The sequence below is a fragment of the Trachemys scripta genome, chromosome 7 (genome assembly GCF_013100865.1).
Source record: "Trachemys scripta elegans isolate TJP31775 chromosome 7, CAS_Tse_1.0, whole genome shotgun sequence".
Lineage (NCBI taxonomy): Eukaryota > Metazoa > Chordata > Testudines > Emydidae > Trachemys > Trachemys scripta.
Genome location: NC_048304.1, coordinates 113,987,966 through 114,006,493, shown reverse-complemented (window position 1 = coordinate 114,006,493; position 18,528 = coordinate 113,987,966). Strand labels below are relative to the sequence as shown.

At 43.8% G+C, this 18,528-nt stretch overlaps 1 protein-coding gene across 6 annotated transcripts in view; it reads left to right on the top strand.

The window, feature by feature from the left end:
* Nucleotides 1-18,528, top strand: part of ATRNL1 (attractin like 1) — a 1,006,335-nt gene that overhangs the window by 252,767 nt on the left and 735,040 nt on the right. For all 6 annotated transcript variants that reach the window (XM_034775239.1, XM_034775240.1, XM_034775241.1 and 3 more), the window contains exon 13: nucleotides 9,061-9,179. In XM_034775239.1, the coding sequence (XP_034631130.1) occupies nucleotides 9,061-9,179 (119 nt within the window). The remainder of the gene's footprint in view (nucleotides 1-9,060; nucleotides 9,180-18,528) is intronic.

The following is an 18,528-nucleotide window of genomic DNA, read 5'->3' as shown; positions in this document are numbered from 1 at the left end:
CATCTACTATTCACAAATCTTACTGCCTAGCATGTTTTATATCCTGCACCTGTCCTGTGTAAAACACTATAAAGTGGTGCTTACAAAATATAATGGTGATTGAAGAACACTCTACATTAATAATGAGTTGAAATGGACCATCTTGCTTATGCTCTGGTGAAAGTTTGTCTGACCTTTGGAGTGATATATTAGTGAGGATTACGGTTAGCCCATCCTTGTAGTGCCAGGTTTGCAGAACCATGAGTAGGGTGATAAATTACAGGTCTGTAAATGAAAGAGAGAGTACTCAAACCATAACTGATAGGAATAAATAAAAGGACCTAAATTCTTCTGTCAGTTACACTGGAGTAGATCCAAAATAGCTCCATTTACATCAGTGGAGTTACTCTGAATTTACACTGATAAAAATGAGAAGAGAATTTGGCCCAGGGGGCTCAAATATAGTCAGAGAACTGACCTTCCTCTCTCTCCACCTTTCCCTGCTTTGCGGTGTTAAAAAAAAATTACCCACATTATTCTGAGCCATGGAAACCATTATAGCAGCCAGAGCACAGGTTCCCAAAATGAAAATTAACAATATAGTCATGTCTGTATACGCAAATAGCGGATAGAGGAAGTGTCATTTGCTCAGATAGTTCACAGGTCTAACTGGAGAATTGGGTAAGGGATTATACTACAGTCACAGGTGGAAAAACACTGAACTGAGCCAGTTTTTGCTTTCTTTATGTTGTAGTATGTCAAAATGTGTGTTTGGCATCATAACTGTATTGATTCAACTAACAAGTTATCTTTATCAATTGCTATTGTACACCATTCCTAAACTGTAAATTTAAAATTTGTGAGCTAAATTGCTGTTGAAAGTGGTTTTTTTTGTCGTTTACATGAACACAGATATACAGTACAACTCCACATATCTGATACTCATTCTGTGTATCTTTCTGAGAGAATAATATAAAACAGTTCACTCAAAATGTGGCTGTGCAACACATGTATAAGCTCCATAATATTAAACTGCTGAAATACTTTAAATGTTTGTTTTATCATTGTACTTTCTGCATGTTTGCTGTACCTCTAATATAAACCTAGTTTACTTTTCAGTCAATTTTCTCCTGAACTGTCTCCCATCAGGATGTAAAGTTGCAAACATATTATGATTTGATGATTGCTCAAAACAAATGCTGGGTAGCATAGAAAGATGTCAACCACACAAAATTGCCTTCTGAAGAATGTTTCTTGTCTTTTTCTTATTTTTCTGTAAACCATTTCATAAGGGATCTAAAAAACTTTGCCCCTCCCACTCTTTTTGTCCCCTCCAAATCTTGAAAATTTCTAACTTCAAAAGCAACAAAAAATAGGTTGATCATCCTAAAAAGCCAAATCATGTCCTCTCATTCATATATACACACAAATAAATCATGAAAAGGCAGTGGAAATATTCATTAGGGAGGGGGAATGAGGTTTGATTCCTCGAATCGAAGGCAAGGGGAATGGCATTCTAATCCTGGAGAAGTCCTGTAGACCTTCAGGCATTTGTGAAGATCCAAGGTATGCATAATGTGGCTCAATGCCTCCTCACCACTATGGTCGTCGTCTTCAGTGCTTAGCCGTATGGTCAGCTGTAGCAATCGTTTGCAATTTTGTCTGTTTCTGTGTAGCTGCAAGGGCTTGACAGGCCAAAAGTCCAACATCAAAACAGAGTTAATGCACCCATGTAATGGGAGTCTGCCTCTGGGCTGCCTCCACCCCTTGGTTAGTGGAGTTTTCTCATATATTACAAGCCACCCGAGGAATGGCTTTCACCAGAACATCTTGGAGCATTCTGTTGACATGTTTGAAAAGCGTAAGCTGCAGATAATAGCCCCACTAGTCTGTAGACCAGAGCGACCGTAAACATCTGCATTATGAATGTAGTTGTTTCACTTTATGTCCAATATACAATGTTGGCATTTTGTGTGGGGAAAAAACCTCCAGCTTTGCCCAGTCTGAGAGGCATAGTGTCCATGTTTCACAACCATACAGCAGTACAGAAAGGATACACCTTGAATAGTGATTGTTCACATATAGATTCCACTGTAGGTGCATATTTGTATAAGTGCTCAGTGCACTTGAGTTCGAGACTTTTGCCAGCAGTACCAATGAGTAGTGTATGCACCCCCCGCTATCCTTGTGCAGAGTTGAGGGTATAAAATGGGCCTGGTTACTGTCTCCCTGTCAGTTCCTTCTGACCGCTCATGTGAGAGTTGGAGTTCCCTGTTATTCTTGAACTTTGGTTTTCTTTACTGGCCATTATTAGCATTATCTTCAAAAACTCATGAAAGACGGGAGAGATTCCAGAGGACTGGAAGAGTGCAAATACAGTACCAATTTATATACACCTCTACCCCGATATAACGCTACCTGATATAACATGAATTTGGATATAACGTGGTAAAGCAGCGCTCCAGGGGGACGGGGCTGCGCACTCTGGCGGATCAAAGCAAGTTCAATATAACGTGATTTCACCTATAACGGAGTAAGATTTTTCGGCTCCCCTGAGGACAGTGTTATATCTGGGTAGAGCTGTATATATAAAAAGGGGTAATAAGGACAATCTGGGGAATAACAGAACATTCAGCTTATCTTCAGTACCTGAAAAGATAATGGAGCAAATAATTAAGCAATGAAGTTGCAAATGCATAGACGATAATAAGGTGATAAGTAACAGGATATAGATATTGGGATGATAAACTGGAGTTTCAAATACTGATGATAACAATTTTCAAGTACGTAAAAGATTGTTACAAGGAGGAGGGAGAAAAATGATTCTTGTTAACCTCTGAGGCTAGGACAAGAAGCAATGGACTTAAATTGCAGTAAGGGCGGTTTAGGTTGGACATTAGGAAAAACTTCCTGTCAGGCGAGTTAAATATTGGAACAAATTGCCTAGGGAGGTTGTGGAATCTCCGTCATTGGAGGTTTTCAAGAACAGGTTTGACAGTCACCTGTCAGGAATGGTCTACTTATTGTGCAGTCTGGCCTTGAGTGTTTGGGGACTGGACCAGATGACCTCTCAAGATCCCTTCCAGTCCTACACTTCTGTGATTCTATGAGGATTGCCCCTCTGGCTGTTCCAGCCCCAAAACCAAAATCTGAAGAGGCCACCTTCTTCTCCTGTAGCCTCTTTGAAGCAGAAGTTATCTTCATCCGCTGAGGCTGATAGATTATCTAGGTCTCATACTTTGTCACGTGAATAGAATAAATGATCTAAGAAGTCCTCCGGCACTGTGCTGAAATCAGGTTATAAACATCTATGTTCACTGGTACTGTCTGAGTTGGCACCATTGACTCCAATATGGCCATCAAGACTGGTGCTTTCATTTTTGCTGCTGGGAACTACCTCCACTCTGGCACAGTTGGGTATTGTCTGTGGAGCACTTACCTCCTGTTTTGGTACCAGCAACACCACAGATGGTCGTTGCAGCAAAGGCTTGCTGTACCTTTCTGTGCCTGATTTGTTGCTGCTTCAACATCTGGTACCAGTAGCAGCAGCGACTTCAGCCATATTGGCTCTGTCTTCCTTGTCTGCTCAATCAGCACCATTGATAATATCAACACTATATATAATGCTGGCACTGTGAGCACCATTGGCAGAGTCTGGATATTAGTCAGCATTTTGTCCTCTGCAGTCCACCTGAATCATAGAACTGGAAGGGATCTCGAGAGGTCATCTAGTCCAGTCCCCTACACTCATGGCTGGCCAAAGTATTATCTAGACCATCCCTAGTAGGTGTTTGTCTAACTTGCACTTAATCACCGAAGATGGACATTCCACAACCTCCCTAGGCAATTTGTTCCAATGCTTAACTACCCTGACAGAAGTTTTTCCTAATGTCCAACCTAAACCGCCCTCACTGTAATTTAAGTCCATTGCTTCTTGTCCTACCCTCAGAGTTTAACTAAAAGAATTTTTCTCCCTCTTCCTTGTAACAACCTTTTAATGTACTTGAAAACTGTTATGTCCCCTTTCAGTCTTCTCTTCTCCAGACCAAACAAACCCAATTTCTTCAATCTTCCCTCATAGGTCATGTTTTCTAGACCTTTAATCATTTTTGTTGCTCTTCGCTGGACTTTCTCCAATTTGTCCACATCTTTCCTGAAACATGGCACCCAGAACTGGACACACTACTCCAGCTGAGGCCTTATCAGCGTGGAGTAGAGCAGAAGAATTACTACTTGTGACTTGCTTACAATACTCCTGCTAATACATCCCAGAACGATGTTCGCTTTTTTTGCAGCAGTGTTATACTGTTGACGCATATTTAGCTCATGGTCCACTATGACCCCCAGATCCCTTTCTGCAGTATTCCTTCCCAGGCAGTCATTTCCCATTTGTATGTGTGCAATGGATTGTTCCTTCCTAAATGGATTACTTTGCATTTGTCCTTGTTGAATTTCATCCTATTTACTTCAGACCATTTCTCCAGTTTGTCCAGATCATTTTGAATTTTAATTCTATCCTCCAAAGCACTTGCAACCACTCCCAGCTTGGTATCATCTGAAAACTTTATAAATGTACTCTCTATGCCATTATCTATATCATTGATGAAGATATTGAACAGAACCGGACCCAGAACTGATCCCTGCAGGACCCCACTTGTTATGCCCTTCCAGCATGACTGTGAACCACTGATAACTACTCTCTGGGAAAAATTTTCCAACCAGTTTTGCACCCACCTTATAGTAGCTCCATCTAGGTTGCATTTCCCTAGTTTGTTTATGAGAAGGTCATGCAAGACAGTATCAAAAACTTTACTAAAGTCAAGATATACCATGTCTACTGCTTCCCCCCTTTCAACAAGGCTTGTTATCCTGTCAAAGAAAGCTATCAGGTTGGTTTGATACAATTTGTTCTTGACAAATCCATGTTGACTGTTACTTGACCTTATTATCTTCTAGATGTTTGCAAATTCATTGCGTAATTATTTGCTCCATTATCTTTCCGGGTAGAGAAATGAAGCTGATTGGTCTGTAATTCCCTGGGTTGTCCTTATTTCCCTTTTTATAGATTGGTACTATATTTGCCCTTTTCCAGTCTTCTGGAATCTCTCCCGTCTTCCATGACTTTTCAAAGATAATAGCTAATGGCTCAGATATCTCCTCAGTCATCTCCTTGAATATTCTAGGATGCATTTCATCAGACCCTGGTGACTTGAAGACATCTAACTTGTCTAACAAAACCAGCTTCAACTCTAGCATTACTGTCCATGTAACAGCATGCATTGCTGGCTGTTGTCTCCCCTGCCACCCACCAGAGCAGCTCCTCCTCTTGTTCAGATTTGGAGCATGACCTATTCATCTTGCAAGGTCTTTTAGATCACCTTTCAGGTCACATTCTACAGACACAGCTCTAACCCATGGTATGGAACAGGAAAGCTTATAAGCCAGCTTAGTGTCCACCACTGCGTGCAGTGCAGAGATTGAACTACCCACCCTTGCCTTACTGGGCACTCTAGATTGCTCTCAGTGTTTCTAGATCCCCATCTGCAGTGCAGTTGGGAAGAAAGTCAGCATCTCTAGCCTCTATTCCTGTCAGGGAAGACCCCCTTCTGGCCCATCAGCCACCCCCAATGTTGGGACCAACTGAGGAAGAGAAACCCAGGGATGAAGCCACAGAACTACCTCCCTACGTTTCTTCATCTTCCTCTGATGAGACCATAACAGCAGAGTTCTCTCCTCCTCAAGACTTTAAGATCTTTCGGGATCTTATTATGAGGGCAGCCATATCCCTATGGGCGCAAGCGAAAGTTGTGTAAGGCAATCTGCATGAATTTTTAGACATTCCGAAGGCTCCAGCACCTGAAAGAGTTGCCCTTCCCATTTACAAAGCCCTTTTTAAACACTTTGGCAGAGACCGGCTTCTGTACCACATACTGCCAAATGTGTGGACAAGTGTTACCCGGTTCCTCAACAGGAATTTGACTACTATTTCACCTATCCCAGAGGTTCTCAAACTGTGGTCCGTGGACCACCAGTGGTCCGTGAGCTCCATTCAGGTGATCCGTGAATAGTTCCCTTTAAGGTGCACTCCTGGGCGGCTGCACACGAGAGAATGAAGGGCAACCCACCTAATTAGTGGAGCCACGCAGGTGTGCACCTTAGAGGGTGGGGGGAATTTGGGATATGCAGAAGAAGAGGTGACTTTCCCCAGCTCCAGGGCTGTGGCTGCCGGGGAGAGATGGCCTCCTTCCTAGCCTCAGCTCTGTGTCTGCTGTGGCAGGGGAGAGACCCCTTCCTTCCCAGCCCAGCTTGGGGGCTGCTGTGGCGGGAGGGCACATCCATCACATTAGAAAGGTAAGACTACTGATATTAAAATACGAGTTGTGTGCTTTTATTTGTAGAACAAAAAATTTTTTTTTATATATATAGCACTTTTATCCAAAGTTAGCTAACGGTACAAACAACATTTGGAAAGATCATTAAGTGGTCCGCTGAGACCCTCATCAATTTTCAAGTGGTGCTTGGGGGGGGGGGGGGGAGGGGGAAATGTTTGAGAACCACTGACCTATCGTATTTCAGACTCTGGTAGTCATTGCAGCTAATAAATCCTGTATGGAAGGAAAGCCTATACCATTGCATGTCTTCAACTGAGGGTAACAAATTACCAGGCTTTGCCTTCCAAATACATGTTTGTTAATTGGTCATCAATAGTGAAATTTGCAGACAAATTGTTTGAGGAATACAAGAGACAGTTCATGGCAATAATATCTGAAAGACGTCTCAGAGCCTGCACTTCTCTTCAAGAAGCCATTGATGCACCAGACACTGCTTTGCATTCCATGGCTACAACTATTTCCATCAAAGACCTTTTGTTTGAAGGTTCTAAGCTGTTTCCCCCCCCAAAAAAAATCCGTATGATACCATGTGCATGTTAAAAAATTCTTGAGCAACTCTGCTCTCTGAGAGTTTACACTCTAATGATGAAAAGTTTAAACTTGATCTCACTATAGGTTCTCATTTTACCAGCCAAGAGCCCGGGATGTCTCTAGAAGGAGATCTAAGCCTCCTCGACATAGGCGTTTAGTTTCATCAATTGCAGTCCATGTCACCAACTACTAAGCAATTATTTTGACATTTTCATTGAGGACAACACACCCACACACATTTCACATGGGATCTGAACTTGGTTTTGTCATACTTAATGGATCATCCTTTTGAACCTTTGGCAACATCATCTTTGCTGCTTCTGTCAGTTTTTGGTAGCAATTACTTATGCTAGGAGAGTGTCTGAACTTCAGGCACTTCTAGCTGACCTATGTTTCACAATCTTTCACAAAGAAAAGGTCTCTCTTGGGTCACACCCTGAGTTTATGCCCAAGATATTTTCTGCATTCCACCTCAATCAAACCACGGCTCTTCCAATGTTTTTTCTGAAGCCTCACTCCAACTCAGAGGAAAGCTTTATACCTTGGATGTCCAAATGGCTGTATCCTGTTATCTAGACTTCATTTTTAGGTCATCTCCTAGACTTCATGTAGCCGATACTGAAGGGATTAAAGGGCAACCTGGAACAGCTCAGCATATATCCCACCGGATTTCTGACTATATTAAAGTTCTGTTATGATTTAGCTAAGGTAAAACCAAAACAGAGATTGGTTAATGTTTTTGTAAAACAGATTATATTGCAGTATATTTTACTTACATTTTGATCTTCATGTAAATCTCATACCCACCTTTTCAGTATGGTAAATGCCATGCTCACAGCTAAGTATAAACATATTTTTAAAAAGTAATGTGTGATTAGTCTGCTAATTATGGCAGTGGAGAAATATCCAAAATGCCACATACTTGCTACTTCATTGCCAGAAAACCCCAAAAAACAAACAAACAAGCCCCCAAAATAACAACTCCAGTTGGTTTCCCACAAGAGAAGTTGGGTATAGAAATATCAAAACTATCTATTATTGTAACATGACAAGTGAAATAGTTAAGATGAGTAAAATAAAAACAATATATTGGAGAACAAACTATTCTTTGAATATACTTTGTATTGAAAATCTAGTAAAATGTACATTACAGTGTTTATCTTTGTAGCATATTCCAAATAGTTGTTCTTTTAAAACCATGGTAATTTACTACAGTCGAACCTCAGAGTTACAAACACCAGAGTTACGAACTGATCGGTGAATCACATATCTCATTTGGAACCCGAAGTATACAATCAGGTAGCAGCAGAGACCAAATAAATAAAAAAATAAAATAAAAAGAAGCAGCAGCAGCAAATATAGTACAGTACTGTGTTAAATGTAAACTACTAAAAAAAAAGGGAAAGTTAAAAAAAAAAATAGATTTGACAAGGTAAGGAAACTGTTTCTGTACTTGTTTCGTTTAAATTAAGATGGGTAAAAGCAGCATTTTTCTTCTGCATAGTAAAGTTTCAAAACTGTATTAAGTCAATGTTCAGTTGTAAACGTTTGAAAGAGCTATCATAACGTTTTGTTACAAACATTTCAGAGTTACGAACAACCTCCACTCCCAAGATGTTTGTAACTGAGGTTCTACTGTATACAGTATTGAAAGTTTATGAAATCAATTAAGAGTTAGAATTGGTTCTTATCAGTTACAGAATGATCTTGTTAGGTTTTGTTTTTACTTGTTTTACTGCTGTCTTCTTGCATAATAACCTACTATTTTTGTAAAGAGGTCAAGCCTAAAAGTATACTTACTCACTTTGTTAAATTAACGAACAAGGGATAGAATAAAAGGCTATTAACATGTTTCTTTGATCCATGTACTGTTCTAGTATCAGTCTATAGGTTACAAATCAAGGACTGTTTCTTTGACAGGTCAGGGTCTTATGAAACTTCAACTAATATGTGTTTAAAGAACAGGTGTTTTAAAGGGGGTAAATAACATTAACCTAATATGGTTGATTTCATATTAAGTAAATTGCATCTTAGATTGTTTGCAATGAAAAAATGCCAGATATTGTCCCAAGCAGCTGTTAAAAATGTGTGAATTAAGAAATGTGGTGCACTCTCTCTTTCATCTTGCCATTTGTTTTGTCTCTCATTTGTACTACAGCTGCTGCAGATGACAGATGTTACAGATATGCAGACTGTGCCAGTTGTACCGCCAATACAAATGGTTGCCAGTGGTGTGATGACAAGAAGTGCATTTCAGCGAACAGTAACTGCAGTATGGTGAGTATTTGAGTCTATGGATATATAGTTAACATATTCAGAGTGATAATGCAAAGGAAAAACATCTGAAAATTGAAACTTTCTGTTACCTTACTTTTGACTGCTTCCCATCCTTCAACTAAAACTTTCTAAGTTATCCTATACCCTACCAGGTAATTTAAGTTCTTAGTCTGTTAGCATATAAAAAAGTTAACATATGGCAGTATTGGCTGGATTTTTAAAGGAATCTATGGGAGATAGGCATCCAAGGACAGGTGTCGTGGAAAAAACGACCACGTGTTGTTTGGATCAGAATCGCCTGAGGCCTTTTTATTCTCGAGCATGCACGGTGGGTACCAGTGAACTGGCAGTTCCCCTGAACACAGATTTTAAATGGCTTATATAGAACAAAACCACAATTCGTAATACATACTTTCTTTCTTATCAACATTATTACCATATTTGGAACACAATATCCATAAAAGGGAATATAACATAGCAAGCTTTCATGTTATTCTCACTTTGCCCTTTGTGGTTACAAGCTTCCCCTAAAACTACCAGTGGACAGTTATGAATCACCAGCCTTGTGATTATAGATGGTTCTGTTTTTGTACTTTTCCTTCACCCTGCCTTCAAAAAATCCCCTTTCTCCATAAACCCCCTTCTTCCAGTTAACTTGACTAAAGTTCAGGCCCAAGCCAAAAAATACAGGCCTACCTGAGCCAACCAAAGTTTAGGCCTAGTAAATTTTTCTACAACACAGGGTAGGCCCATTACTCCCAAATGAGTAGGGAAAGGCAATAACAGAAAATGTGGAAATGGCAGAAGTGCTAAGTGACTTTTTTGTTTCAGTTTTCACCAAAAAGTTTAGCAGAGATTGGACATCTAACATAGGATTAAAATTCAAAATGATTTGGACAAACTGGAGAAATGTTCTGGAGTAAATAGGATGTAATTCAGTAAGGACAAATGCAGAGTACTTTACTTAGAAAGGAATAATCTGTTGCACATATACAAAATGGGAAATGACTGCCCAAGGAGGAGTACTGTGGAAAGGTATCTGGGGGTCATAGTGGATCACAAGCTAAATATGAGTCAACACTGTTGCCAAAAAAGCAAACATCATTCTGGGATGTCTTAGCAGGAGTGTTGTAAGCAAGACAGAAGAAGTAATTCCACTCTACTTCACACTGATCGGGCCTCAGCGGAAGTATTGTGTCCAGTTCTGGGTGGCACATTTCAGGAAAGATGTGGACAAATTGGAGAGTCCAGAGAAGAGCAACAAAAATGATTAAAGGTCTAGAAAACATGACCTATGAGGGAAGATTGGAGGGAAAAAAAGGGGGATTGTTTAGTTTGGAGAAGAGAAGACTGAGAAGGCACATGGTAACAGTTTTCAAGTACATAAAAAGGTTGTTACAAGGAAGAGGGAGAAAAATTCTTTTAGTTAAACTCTGAGGGTAGGACAAGAAGCAATGGGCTTAAATTGCAGTGAGGGCGGTTTAGGTTGGACATTAGAAAAAACTTCTGTCAGGGTAGTTAAGCATTGGAACAAATTGCCTAGGGAGGTTGTGGAATGTCCATCTTTGGTGATTAAGTTCAAGTTAGACAAACACCTACTAGGGATGGTCTAGATAATACTTCGGCCTGCCATTAGTGCAGGGGACTGGATTAGATGACCTCTCGAGGTCCCTTCCAGTGCTACAATTCTATGATCCAACTCCTCTTGAATTTCAATGAGAGAGGTGCCTAAGTCCCTAGGCTTCACTGAAATCTGAACAGTTATTGTCAGATCAACAGCATCATCCATGAGGCTTAGTACTCATTACTTATTCTTTACAATGGAAACCCTACACAATCATGTTACAAGACAATATAACAAGGAGCAGTTTACAAAATTGAGACGTTTTGACAGCTCCCACTAGAATAATGACTCAGAAAATAATAGTAATATTTAGAACTTTCATAGTGCTTTTTATCAATGGATTGCAAAGTGTTTTTCAAAGGTGGATAAGTATGATTATTACCATTTTACAGATGGGGAAACTGAGGCAATGAAGTTATGTGAATTGCCTACGGTTATGTAGTGAGTCAGTGACAATTCTTGGAACAGAACTCATGTCTCCTGATTCTCAGTCTGGTGCCCTAACTGAATCTATTAATCTATCTAATTTCTTACACGGCACCCATATGAAGCATCAGACGTACTGCAAGGTTACCGCTAAGACAGATGTAAAATTCCATAAACTCACCACACTGTAGCATTTTACTGACCGTCAAAGAATTAGCCCATAGGAATAAAGAGCAATAGTGTTTGAAATTGCAACACATTGTGGAATCTACAATATATTGGGACCACTCTCGCCACCATTTCGGGAAGGTTACTGATAAACATGTTGATGAATATTAATAACTAATATAAATTTACAATGGTCTCCTGAGTACTGTTGTTTTCATGAGCTCTTATTTCTTATGCATCTTTCCTTCCTTGACTGCACATTTCCTGTAAAATAGAAATACTGAAACAGGGAAAAAAAGAGGAAACATTGACTCTTGCTGTGTTTTGAATTTCACTGCCATCTACCTGTTACTTCACTACACAAACACCAGTGACAGCAAAATGCAAGCTAGGTTATCAGTAAATTTTGAGCAGGTTTTAAATGTGCGAATTATGATTGACTTACTCATGGTATCAGTGTCATACAGCAGTACTTGGACAATATGCCAAGCACTTAAATGCACAGCAGAATTCAGAGGGCATTTGTTTAGTTTCCCTGAGATAAATTCACTTGCAATCTTGATAAAAGATTTTTCCTTAAAAACAAAACCAAAAATTACAAAAGCTGTCTTGGATGTTTAAAAGAATTGCTGTGAAAGAACATAGGAAAGCCTATTGGATTTCACAAGGATGGTTCTCAAAGGTCTGAGGGTATAAACAGTCTATGAGAAATGGAGACGGGGGCTGGAATAAAGCAAAAATATGTAGATTTGTTTAAGGATTGCATGAAAAGATAGAAGACAGTAATGATGATGATTTGTACTTTTCATCTTTAGATTTCAAAGCACTTTACAAAAGTGGGTAGCATACCACTATTCTGTAAATTGGGAGACTAAGGCACCAAGATGTTGAGTTTCCCAAGGTCACACAGCAACTCAGTGGCAGAACTGTGAATTAAAGCTAAACCTCCACCATGCTAGCTTGGTGTTTTAGCAAGTAGGCAGTGCTACCTCCGGTAGTAGCCAATAGTAACTTTCAGGTAATTTATCTGGCACTACCTGAGCTCACAAAGGCCTTCTCCATTGGTACTGTGCAACTGTTTGGCAAGGTAGAACTAAATCTTTTCTGGATCTTAGGGTATGTCTACACTACGAAATTAGTTCGAATTTATAGAAGCCGGTTTTATTGAAATCGGTTGTATACAGCCGATTGTGTATGTCCACACAATAAAATGCTCTAGGTGCTCTAGTCGGCAGACCGCGTCCACAGTACGAGGCTAGCGTCGACTTCCGGAGCATTGCACTATGGGTAGCTATCCCACAGCTATCCCACAGTTCCCGCAGTCTCTGCCGCCCCTTGGAATTCTGGGTTGAGATCCCAATGCCCGGATGATGCAAAACAGTGTCGCGGACGGTTCTGGGTACATGTCGTCAGGCCCCTCCCTCCCCCGTCACAGCAACGGCAGACAATAGATTCGCGCCTTTTTATCTGGGTTACCTGGGTTACCTGTGCAGACAACATGGAGCCCGCTCAGCACAGCTGAGCTCACCATCACCATATGTCCTCTGGGTGCCGGCAGACGTGGGACTGCATTGCTACACAGCAGCAGCTGCTAACTGCCTTTTGGCGGTAGACGGTGCAGTAGACTGGTAGCCTTCATCGGCGATCTGGGTGCTGGCAGCCGTGGGGCTTGCCTTTTGGCAGTAAATGGTGTATTATGACTGTTAGCCGGCCTATTACAAGTCGGGTCATCGCACGTTAGCAGAGTCTTCCCTGAGCAGCAGCTCGTGCAATAGGCCTGAAGACCATCGTCATACACCGCCCAGTATTTGCTGCCAAGCACCCAGAAAGATGCCGAGGGCTATCAGTCACGCTGCACCGTCGTCTTAAGATGTAAAAAATAGATTTTCTCTGTATTCATTTGCTTCCCCCTCCCTCCGTCAACAGGGTTTTCAGTTTAATCTTTGGGGGGGACCAGTCTGTGACAGTTGTTTGTGTCTCTCCCTGATGCACAGCCACCGTTCTTTATTTTAATTCCCTGTGCCTGTACGCCATGTCGTCACTCGGCCCCCCTCCCTCCTTCCCCTAGGCCGTCAGATACTACGTTTGCGCCACAGCTCGAGCCGAGAAGCGGTTCGCGCCTTTTCTTTGAATTCTGGGTTGAGATCCCAATGCCCGGATGATGCAAAACAGTGTCGCGGGCGGTTCTGGGTACATGTCGTCAGGCCCCTCCCCCCTCGTCACAGCAACGGCAGACAATAGATTCGCGCCTTTTTACCTGGGTTACCTGTGCAGACAACATACCACGGCAAGCATGGAGCCCGCTCAGCTCAGCTGAGCTCACCGTCACCATATGTCCTCTGGGTGCCGGCAGACGTGGGACTGCATTGCTACACAGCAGCAGCTGCTAACTGCCTTTTGGCGGTAGACGGTGTAGCATGAGTGATAGCCGTGGGGCTGGCAGCCGTAGTGCTGCATTGCACCAGCCCCTTGCAGGCGATGGTATATTATGACTGGTACCCGTCGTCGTCGTACTGGTATGGCTGTCAATCATGGCCACCTGGGCAGACATGCTACTGTTTCGATGATGACGGTTACCAGTCATAATATACTATTTTCTGCCAATTGCCCAATATTGTCTGCTAAGCACCCAGAAGAGGCCGAGGGCGATGCTGGGTGCTGGCGGACGTGGGGCTGGCAGACGTGGGGCTGCATTGCTACACAGCAGCAGCCCCTTGCCTTTTGGCAGATGATGGCATATTATGATTGGTACCCGTCATCGTCATACTGGTATGGCTGTCACTCATGCTGCAGCGTCGGCTGCCACCTTAAGATGTAAAAAATAGATTTGTTCTGTGTTCATTTGCTTCCCCTTCCTCCGTGAAATCAACGGCCTGCTAAGCCCAGGGTTTCCAGTTTAATCTTTGGGGGGACCATTCTGTGTGACAGTTGTTTGTGTTTCTCCCTGTTCCTGTACCTGTACGCCATGTCGTCACTCGGCCCTCCCTCCCTCCCGCCCTCCTTCTCCTGGTCCATCAGATACTACTTTCGCGCCTTTTTTCTGACCAGGCGCCATAGCTAGCACTGGGATCATGGAGCCCGCTCAGATCACCGCGGCAATTATGAGCACTATGAACACCACGCGCATTGTCCTGGAGTACATGCAGAGCCAGAACATGCCAAGGCGAAACCCGGACCAGGCGAGGAGGCGATTGCAGCGCGGCGACGAGAGTGATGAGGAAATTGACATGGCCATAGACCTCTCACAAGGCACAGGCCCCAGCAATGTGGAAATCATGGTGTTACTGGGGCAGGTTGATACCGTGGAACGCCGATTCTGGGCCCGGGAAACAAGCACAGACTGGTGGGACCGCATCGTGCTGCAGGTATGGGACGATTCCCAGTGGCTGCGAAACTTTCGCATGCGTAAGGGCACTTTCATGAAACTTTGTGACTTGCTTTCCCCTGCCCTGAAACGCCAGGATACCAAGATGAGAGCAGCCCTCACAGTTGAGAAGCGAGTGGCAATAGCCCTGTGGAAGCTTGCAACGCCAGACAGCTACCGGTCAGTCGGGAATCAATTTGGAGTGGGCAAATCTACTGTGGGGGCTGCTGTGATCCAATTTGCCAGGGCAATGAAAGACCTGGTGATAGCAAGGGTAGTGACTCTGGGCAACGTGCAGTCAATAGTGGATGGTTTTGCTGAAATGGGATTCCCAAACTGTGGCGGGGCCATAGACGGAACCCATATCCCTATCTTGTCACCGGAGCACCAAGCCACCGACTACATAAACCGCAAGGGGTACTTTTCAATGCTGCTGCAAGCCCTGGTGGATCACAAGGGACGTTTCTCCAACATCAACGTGGGATGGCCGGGAAAGGTACATGATGCTCGCGTCTTCAGGAACTCTGCTCTGTTTCGAAAGCTGGAGGAAGGGACTTTCTTCCCGGACCAGAAAGTGACCATTGGGGATGTTGAAATGCCTATCGTGATCCTTGGGGACCCAGCCTACCCCTTAATGCCATGGCTCATGAAGCCATACACAGGCAGCCTGGACAGGAGTCAGGACCTGTTCAACTACAGGCTGAGCAAGTGCCGAATGGTGGTGGAATGTGCATTTGGACGTTTAAAAGCGCGCTGGCGCAGCTTACTGACTCGCTCAGACCTCAGCGAAAAGAATATCCCCATTGTTATTGCTGCTTGCTGTGCGCTCCACAATATCTGTGAGAGTAAGGGGGAGACATTTATGGCGGGGTGGGAGGTTGAGGCAACTCGCCTGGCCGCTGATTACGCGCAGCCAGACACCAGGGCGGTTAGAGGAGCACAGCAGGGCGCGGTGCGCATCAGAGAAGCTTTGAAAACGAGTTTTGTGACTGGCCAGGCTACTGTGTGAAACTTCTGTTTGTTTCTCCTTGATGAACCCTCCAACCCCCCCCCCCGACCCGGTTCACTCTATTTCCCTGTAAACCAACCACCCCACCCCACCCTCCCCTCCCCTCCCGCTTGCAGAGGCAATAAAGTCATTGTTTTTTCACATTCATGCATTCTTTATTAGTTCCTTACAGAGGTAGGGGGATAATTGCCAAGGTAGCAGGGATGGGTGGGGGAGGAGGGATGGAAAAGGACACACTGCATTTTAAAACTTTAACTCTTATTGAAGCCCAGCCTTCTGATGCTTGGGCGATCATCTGGGGTGGAGTGACTGGGTGGACGGAGGCCCCCCCACCGTGTTCTTGGGCGTCTGGGTGACAAGGCTATGGAACTTGGGGAGGAGGGCTGTTGGTTACACAGGGGCTGTAGCGGCGGTCTCTGCTCCTGCTGCCTTTCCTGCAACTCAACCATACGCTCGAGCATATCACTTTGATGCTCCAGCAGACGGAGCATTGCCTCTTGCCGTCTGTCTGCAAGCTGACGCCACCTATCGTCTTCAGCCCGCCACCTCTCCTCTCGTTCATGTTGGACTTTTCTCATCTCCGACATTGACTGCCTCCACGCATTCTGCTGTGCTCTATCAGCGTGGGAGGACATCTGCAGCTCCGTGAACATCTCGTCCCTCGTCTTACGTTTTCTCTTTCTAATGTTCACGAGCCTCTGCGAAGGAGAAACATTTGCAGCTGGTGGAGGAGAAGGGAGAGGTGGTTAAAAAAGACACATTTTAGGGAACAATGGGTACACTCTTTCATTACAAGGTCGCATATTTCGGCTTGCAGGCAGCCATCGTAGGCCACAGTGTTTTGGCTTATTTAACCTTCTTAACATGCGGGAAAGGTTGCAAACAGCAGCGCATTTCCCATCTCAAGGATGAATTGGGTTGTCCATTTAAAATGGGGTTTCAATGTAAAAGGAGGGGGCTGCAGTTTCCCGGTTAACATGCGGCACAAACACAAGTAAACCACCCCCCCCCCACACACACACACACGATTCTCTGGGATGATCACTTCACCCCTCCCCTCCACCGCATGGTTAACAGCGGGGAACATTTCTGTTCAGAAGAGCAGGAACGGGCGCCTCTGAATGTCCCCTTAATAAAATCACCCCATTTCAACCAGGTGACCGTGAATGATATCACTCTCCTGAGGATAACAAAGAGAGACAAGGAATGGATATTGTCTGCATGCCAGCAAACACCGGGACCATACGCTGCCATGCTTTGTTATGCAATGATTCCAGACTACGTGCTACTGGCCTGGCGTGGTAAAGTGTCCTACCATGGCGGACGGGATAAGGCAGCCCTCCCCAGAAACCTTTTGCAAAGGCTTTGGGAGTACATAAAGGAGAGCTTTCTGGAGATGTCCCTGGAGGATTTCCGCTCCATCCCCATACACGTTAACAGACTTTTCCAGTAGATGTACTGGCCGCGATTGCCAGGGCAAATTAATCATTAAACACGCTTGCTTTTAAACCATGTGTAATGTTTACAAATATTTACAAAGGTACACTCACCAGAGGTCTCCTGTGTGCCCTGAGGGTCTTGGGTGAGTTCGGAGGTTACTGGTTCCAGGTCCAGGGTAACAAACAGATCCTGGCTGTTGGGGAAACCGGTTTCTCCGCTTCCTTGCTGCTGTGAGCTACCTACAGTACCTCCATCGTCATCTTCCTCGTTCCCCGAACCGTCTTCCCTGTGTGTTTCTCCAGTGAGAGAGTCATAGCACACGGTTGGGGTAGTGGTGGCTGCACCCCCTAGGATCGCATGCAGCTCCGCGTAGTAGCGGCAAGTTTGCGGCTCTGCCCCGGACCTTCCGTTTGCTTCTCTGGCTTTGTGGTAGGCTTGCCTTAGCTCCTTAATTTTCACGCGGCACTGCTGTGTGTCCCTGTTATGGCCTCGGTCCTTCATGGCCTTGGAGATCTTTTCTAATACTTTTCCATTTCTTTTACTGCTACGGAGTTCAGCTATCACTGCTTCATCTCCCCATATGGCGAGCAGATCTCGTACCTCCCGTTCGGTCCATGCTGGAGCTCTTTTGCGATCCTGGGAGGACTCCATGACGGTTACCTGTGCTGATGAGCTCTGCGTGGTCACCTGTGCTCTCCACGCTGGGCAAACAGGAAATGAAATTCAAACCTTCGCGGGTCTTTTCCTGTCTACCTGGTCAGTGCATCTGAGTTGAGAGCGCTGTCCAGAGCGGTCACAATGAAGCACTGTGGGATAGCTCCCGGAGGCCAATAACATCGAATTCCGTCCACACTACCCCAATTCCGACCCGCAAAGGCCGGTTTTATCGCTAATCCCCTCGTCGGAGGTGGTGTAAAGAAACCGGTTTAAAGGGCCCTTTAAGTCGAAAGAAAGGGCCTCGTTGTGTGGACGTGTCCAGGCTTAATTCGGTTTAACGCTGCTAAAGTCGACCTAAACCCGTAGTGTAGACCAGGCCCTAGACTCTGTACTGTAGAAGCCATTATGAGTTCCTGTTTCAAGGTCAGAGTTTCGATTTTTTTTCTCTGAGGCACAATGTAGCGTAAGTAATTGACTGTATCAATTCATACCATCTAAAACCCAGGTCAGTTTGTTGTCAATAAAGCAGAATTTTATTGAAGAGAGAGAAAATCACAATATAAAAAGTAAATATTGCTCAATTTTAGGCCTCTATTGCTAAAATATAGATATTGGGATGATAAACTGGAGTTTTAAATACTGATCCTACTGGGTTTTGTGG